Source organism: Schistosoma mansoni, chromosome 1 (genome assembly GCF_000237925.1).
Source record: "Schistosoma mansoni strain Puerto Rico chromosome 1, complete genome".
NCBI lineage: Eukaryota > Metazoa > Platyhelminthes > Trematoda > Strigeidida > Schistosomatidae > Schistosoma > Schistosoma mansoni.
Genome location: NC_031495.1, coordinates 58871439 through 58879166, shown reverse-complemented (window position 1 = coordinate 58879166; position 7728 = coordinate 58871439). Strand labels below are relative to the sequence as shown.

At 30.5% G+C, this 7728-nt stretch overlaps 1 protein-coding gene across 1 annotated transcript; it reads left to right on the top strand.

Annotated features, from left to right (window-relative positions):
* Positions 1 to 5890: 5890 nt before the first annotated feature.
* On the top strand, positions 5891 to 7249 carry Smp_170610 (putative rhodopsin-like orphan GPCR; the record flags this gene model as incomplete). The annotated part of the gene is made up of 2 exons (XM_018795016.1): positions 5891 to 6785; positions 6978 to 7249. 2 exons carry the CDS (start codon positions 5891 to 5893, stop codon positions 7247 to 7249), a joined length of 1167 nt encoding a protein of 388 aa, XP_018649371.1.
* Between the last annotated feature and the right edge of the window lie 479 nt (positions 7250 to 7728).

Genomic DNA, 7728 nt, shown 5'->3' with positions numbered 1-7728 from the left:
AAAATAAACAAACGCACAAAAATACTGTTCCTATTAAGAAACTCAAAATGTGGTTATTAAGACTATAATCTCGGTTACTATGTAAAGTCCACACAACTTATTCTAGCTTCTGGACAAGCCAGATTATCCATTCTTCTTGAGTCACGTTTTGACCTTGTTAATTATTGAATTATCAACCCTGACTATTTTTATCTAAGAGTATGGGGTATGCTTCTTATCCTATTCACCACATGTCTGTAAACTTGTTTTTATCTGGCTATAAATATTGATTAACGCCTGGTTAAATCGAGTTGGTTCACACGCCTTCTCCACTTCGCTTCGTCCCTCTGGTTGTCTGTCCAGATCAATGAGTGTACAAAATATATGTATTCAAACATTCTCATATTTGACTTATTTAATTCCGTTATTCACCAACGCGATTTAAGTCGATGATTATATACGTGGATTGACGATACGTATATTTTAATAGCATTCATACAATCCAACTGGAGTCAGATTTAGGGCCACTAAAAGATCTTGAATATTTGTAAACTTTTGAAATGAACTCACCCAAAAGTAAACTCTTCTCTAAACCAATTTATATTATTTCTTCACGTCTGAATTAGTGAATTCCGTTTACTATATTGTTGCCACTGAAAGCTAAGCCAAATCTTGACGAATAGCGTGCGCTCATTAGTATTTCCCAGTTAACATTTGGGCTATATCTGATTCCCCCAGTTTATCACTCCATAATATGGATTATCATTTTAATTGAAGATGTTTGCTTCGTTTACTTTCTAGAAACTGGCTAAACAGATGTAGGAATAGAATATGAATAGTGCATATTCATTTATTACTGTGTAGTAACCAATGTCTTCTCTTTCTAGTCTTTATTTGTTTATTGTTTCTATCGATTAAACCGCATTGTGACCGCACAACTAAGTACCCGATATCACACTTACTGTGTTTTGATATTTGGTGGTTGGATGTAATAGGTTTAGAACTATTTCGGTCGTTCAAGGTGTTAGTCGCACTCTAAACACTCCAGTGGTAACGTCTTAGATTATGAAACTTGGTAACAAGCGATTAAATCCTATGAGGACTACCACTTATCTTAAGACTACAAGTATGCCTTGCTAATGGGTCCGAATCAGTACGAAACATCAATCGCGGCTTTCCTACTGATCACTTTTAGCACCTTACATCTATATGAACATTCTCAGTTTATTTTAATTGAAGCAGTGATAAAATGAACGATTTCACCGAGTTAATAATTACAGTGACTCAATGCTTTAAAATAAAACAATATAGATAATAACGTTGATTTTACCACTCTTACTCAGCTTATTACATAATATCACAGGTTTTTCAATTTACTTTTAAAACAAAATACTGTAATAAGAACTTTGAGAAACAGTTATTAACTTTTTATTCACAGATTTTGAATAGAGCCTTACTATTTGAGCGACCCCAAATTCTACATGAAATAGCTCCAAACTCTTCGAATTATTGTACATGTTAGTCTGGTGGTATATAAGTTAATCATAAAACTAAATTTAATCGACCAACATCATCTTTTTTTGTTCTTAATAGTAAGTTTTTCAGCCATTCAACATCTTTTGCATTGACAGGAATTTTCCTTATGTGATTATTCACTGTCGCATACTGCGATCTCAACTTGAACTGGATATTTTTAGATATACATTGGTATGAAGTCAACTGTTTCATGTGTTTCAGTCATTTTAAGTTAACTGCAGAATAGTGGAGTGGTAGTCAATAGTTAAGGCATACTACTTCTAATCATTAGATCGCAGATCTGAGTCGTCGCTCCATCTACTTTTATTTGGAGTGATCAGATAGTATTACTGGGCCACATACATAAAGTTGCAATTCAACACCGAGTACATAAATCGACATTTAGTGCAGTTGCGAAATATTCTGTTGGTTGACGGTATTTATGTATACATCTAATACAAAAATTACAATTTTATAGTGTTGAAAAGCTTCCTTGACTTTTCAAAATATTGATATGAAGATTTATTTGTTTTATATCCCACTTTAAAATACGCATTACTTCACATTTTGTCTTTAATTAGAATAGTTTCGATTCTGTTGACTAGTTTCTAAGGTCACCGATAACAACACACTTATTAATTTTTTTTGTTAATATTATCACTAGTAATGCATAATCTTCATAGTACTAGTCTGTTGAGTTTTCTCATATCGGTGTATGGAAATATTGATGATTATGGTGCTATATATATATATATATATACCCTCCTAAGTAGTATCGATTCGCTTATATAAATCGTCGCATACCTAGAATATCAGTACTATGCTAATATTTCCAAACTGAGTTCAATAACCGTTCACAGGATGTTCATACACGTTTATCGCTAAGGTTAAGATGACCTCTTTGTTCTTTATCTAACGAAATAATTATGCCTGTGTGAGTCATACGGAAGAATGAAGCAACTATTCATTATTACTTGACTGTATATCAAGTTACTAGGAATATATATTCGGTTTATTAATTTCGAAATCTATGAAACTTATGCATGCTGGTTAACAGTACCGCAGAATAAAAGTATCTGTTACACAATATGTATTCATTATTGTTATAAACATAAGGATGCCGTCGCCAATTGTTATAAACGTAGAGGATGCTGTATTATAACTCTAGGCGGTTTCTGTTATAACCCTTTCACTTTTTACACGTATGTGGGACGTTAATTTACCTTAGACGAATATCTACACTAGATTCCCACCCAGTGTCTATTCTACAGGACTTCAACACAACTCAGATCAAGAACACGAGATTAGCCTGACTATAATGTCAATATATTTCCACACCAAAATCCGACACAAGGAACAGTCAATCAATAAGTGTCCATCAACAAGGAACAGTCCATACATAATGAGGATAGGGGAATATATATATAACACATAACACCTGTCGTCCTATCTAATGTCTGACTCATCAAGACAACCAATCATTGTCATTCTTGCCCACACATCAGTAACAAAGACTTTTTCATTGCCTATATTTATCCTAAGTTTTTGCGGCAACCGCCTCATTAAAACTTTCTTAACTTGACGATTTTGTTTGTGATTTATTTCGGAATACTTTGTACAGTCAACATGTCTGCTATCAAACAAATAGCGTAGGATCATGCTGCTAAAAATACCCTGTCATTTTAGTCGAATATTTAGTGGAATGCAGTCTGAGATATGGACATTCACTCTTCTTTTTTGTCTCCCAATGTATGTGCTTTACCAGATACATGTAAACTGGTAGATACCACTACAGGTTGATTAGGGCAGAAGTTTGTCCACTTTTTAAGTCATCCAATTATCTACTGCATTTACTGCCTCAAAGTTACTTTCATTAATAGATCCAAAATTTCTGAACTTTTTATCATTCGGTAGCATAAAAACAAGCATTAATTTTATTAATTTTTTACTCGAGTTCCTTTTTGTTTTCTTAAAGCACACTTCTGACACTTAAATGAAGTGTTTGATTTAGCCCTTCTTTTTAATAAGAACTAAACCCTAATTTTAATGTTTTGATGAAGTAAAATGGAATGCAATTGATTCATTATATTCACTAACTTTTATAAACCTTCTGTTGTTTATTTCAGTGACCTGTAGCCTGAATTATAGCAGACATGAAGTTTACCATGTTGTAGACTTCCTCGTGATAATAATTCAATTATCGATCCTTGGAAAATCACTGGTCAGTGAATATCCATTTATTTATAGTCGATTATTATTTTCTAAGCCCTTAAATATAAAACAGAATAAAGCTCTATAATTTTTAATCTTGGAGTAAGCACATAACCACCCTGATTATGTTGTCGTCTAGTTGTTCACTTTTCCATCTGCATAAACTTTTAGATGTTACACTGCTAATATTCAGTATCGACAGTGTACATCATTTTTTAAATCTTTGGTTGTTTTGTTTGATTTAGAAACTCAATAATAACAGGCCTAAATTTAAATCTGAAGATTGTGTATTTAGCACAATAAGGACGTACACTCAGATGGCGGAAAAGGTTTGTAGCTTAGGCGGGTGATTTTGTGGAGTTTCATCCTTTGAGTTGGTGTCATAGAGGGGCATTCATTGTTCTTCGGAACAATATCATCAGAACAAACTTCAGGTAGAAATAAAGTATTTAAATTTCTTCAAATATAACTGACAATTTATCCTGTCAAACTTGATTTTGATTGGCCATCATTGACGTTGAAGTTGTCATTATCTGCATCTTTATTTTTATTTTATCTCCCTTCACCCTGATTCTTTGTCCGTGACTTTTCTAATCGGTTGATAAATTGAATCGATGTCAATGTGCTTGTTGACTTCCGAGCTTCCGAAAACTCCCAGATGCTTTTAGCATTCCTTTTATCAAAGATTTCAACATTTTTTCAGTCGAGTGCATGTGCAAAGTTGTTCATATGTATTGATATAAGCGAAGATGTGTCATAGTGTTTGACCGCTAATTGATGTTCATCTAGGCGAGAATGAAGAGGGAGGTCAACTTTTCCAATTTCATGCTCTTCGCAATCGGAACAGTTTATTTTGTAGATGATATTTAGTCTTTCTTCTTTTCTCATTACGCTCTTTAGTTTGCGTAGGATTGATTGAAAAGAAATTGCTGGTTTGTGTACTACATCTATTTCATTGTTAGTGTTCCGTTATCTCAGAATTTACGCATGTTCGATAGTTATATTATTGCTTAATAGCTTTTGTTCATTTGAATAGAAATAAGTCATATCACTTTTTACTCTTCTTGTTTGACAACCTATATTAGTTGATTATGGGGCAGGCCAAAGAATATATTTAAAAAAATGAACAGCACTTGGAAAAAACTAGAAAAGTTAACCCAGGATACGGTAGTTCAGAAAATCATGGTCTGTGGCCTATGATCTACGTGGAATAACAGGCGTAAGCAAGTAACTTTCACAAAACTTTACGATTGTCAGAAACATTCAAAGGATCAATATAGGTCACTTTGAGATTTGAATACTATGAAATGTGAAGGAAGTGTAGCACTACATATAAATAAAATACTTCGTATTTTAGCTACCTATATGTATAGTAAGCAAAAGTGTTAATGAAACGATATAAAAGGATTTATCTACTTGATCGAGAACATTTATTTGATGACCTATTCAAGCTTTTATATGCCTTGCGTTTCCGTATATTCCCGACCATAACAACAGTTACTTGAATGACTGTACATAAAACAAATCTATTCTCCTTGGTCATATAATTCACGTATAACTATTACAAAGTTTTAATTCATTTTTGTATTGGTTGTTTGAATCTTCCCATTGATGTTTAGAAGTACAATTAATCAGTCTCTTATTGACATATATGCATCCTGTAGAGATTACCTCAATATAACCTGAAGTCACAAGTATTATAAGCAAAGCTCAATAGTATCTAACAGTGAAAACCGGGACGCACATTTCATTCTATTTTGGACTCGTCAACTAAATATAGCTACATCTCAGAGTTGATGTTCACCATTTACTTCAAACGTCATCACGTTATCCAACTAGCTTTTTTTAGAAGCAAGGCATTAAAATCATCCAATAGCTTTATAACCTTATTTTTTATCATAAATATCATTGGTCAAACACATTGTCTAATCAAAAACAGTTTGATAAAATTTACTCGAATTTTTATAAATGAAATTCCTTATAAAAAAAATCAAAAAAATTTTTAATAAAATTTTCATTTTTCATAGTACCTTACATGAATAAATTAAAACAAAAAACTGAAATGAATTTACCTAAAATTTAAAATCTAATTTTATCCAAATTACATAATCTAGTTAACAATTAAAAGTAAACAAAATTTACATTTAATCAATAATTAAAATTTTAAAAAAAACATTAATCAATAATGAATAGTACTCTTATTCCAGATTATTATTATTTCCCCCAGCAACAACAACTCCAACCCCAACCCCAACAACAACAATTTACTATCTCTATTACATTATATGATCATTTATGTAAATATTTTCTTGTATGGTATTTACCAACAGTAATAACACTTGGATTTTTTGGATCAATATTTTGTTTTATATTTTTAATACATTCAAAAATGTTTACATCTAATTTATTAATATGGTTAATAAGTATTTGTGTTAGTGATTTTCTTATATTATTAACAGAAGGTATATGGATGTTATTAAAAATATGGTATAAAATTGATATTAGAGATTATAATAATTGGTTATGTATATTTCATACAAGTTCATCAAATTATTTATTTTATTGGTCAGCATATATGCAATGTCTATTATCAATACAACGTTGTTATCTTGTATTGTATCCATTACAAGTTAAATCAAAATGGATATCTTTATCAAAACTTATCATTTATCAAATAATAATATCCATTTTATTGATTATACCAATACTTCCATATCCATTATATTGGCAAGTTATTAATGATGATTGTGATCCAGTCAATGAAAAAATATTTCGATTGACAACTTTATGTGATTTAATATTTTGGGGATTAATACCAGTATTTGTCATGACTACATGTACAGGAATTATTTGTCGTAATCTATTAACAAGGAATAAGTTTGCAAAGAAAACTATTCAATCCAATGTGAAAATTAACCAACATAGTAGCTATTATTATTCATCACATCCTACGAAAAGTATGAATGATTTATGTAAAAGCAATTATCTAGAAGACTCTGAAATACATATACATAGTGAAAAGAAATCATGTCGTTCAGAAAGTTTAATATCAAATCAAGAAAATATACCTACGACAAATAGTCATACAGTTCGTTCTATGAATGACTTTCGTGCAACAACAACAACAACAACAACAGAGCTAAATAAACGTAAATATATCTCACAAGATAGTCATACACATGTAACACCATTATTACTATGCATGAATTTTGTTTATATGGCTAGTGTTTGTCCGTTACTTATTTATTTTTTATACTTAAATTTCATTGTAGATAGTATTGATAATAATATGCATAAATTTCTATACTACTTATTTCGTAGTTTTTGCCTATTGAGTACATGTACTAATTGGATATTTTATTGTGTTGCTGGTAAAAAATTTCGTGATCGTACAAAACAATTATTATTATCATTATGTAATTCTAATAAAATTTCATTAGTTATCAATGAAAATGGTTTCCTAATTATTAAATATACTGATAAGCATAGATATTCAGTTTCGAATATAGCAAGAACCAAAGGATTATCATCACCTAGTAATTAAACAATTCAAATGTAATCAGTCAATTATATTTCAAATCTAAGCAAATGTTCATGTTACTTAATACCTATAAACCATTAGATACTAATAATGAATGATCTCAAAGATTTTTTTTTCCTTACAACAAACAATTGAAACAAGCCTTTTGTGATTCATTTTATGAAAAAAAGATAATTGTATCCCTTTTTACTCATTTATTTAGTTGTCATGATATCTGTTACCATGGCTTCCTCTTTTTAAATGATATCATTATTGAAAACCTTTGTCAATTATTTCATGATTACATTTATATTATTTCAGTAACAGAATAACTTATTCTTTTATAAAATTACATTTCATATTGTTGTCATCAGTTTAGTTAAAATATAAATTCATCAAATAGTCATATCAAACATTATTGTTGAAGAGGATAGATACAAACAAGTTAAACGAAGAAGTTGTAGATATCTTCTTTTTTTAATCTATTTTGTAAGTATCCAAAC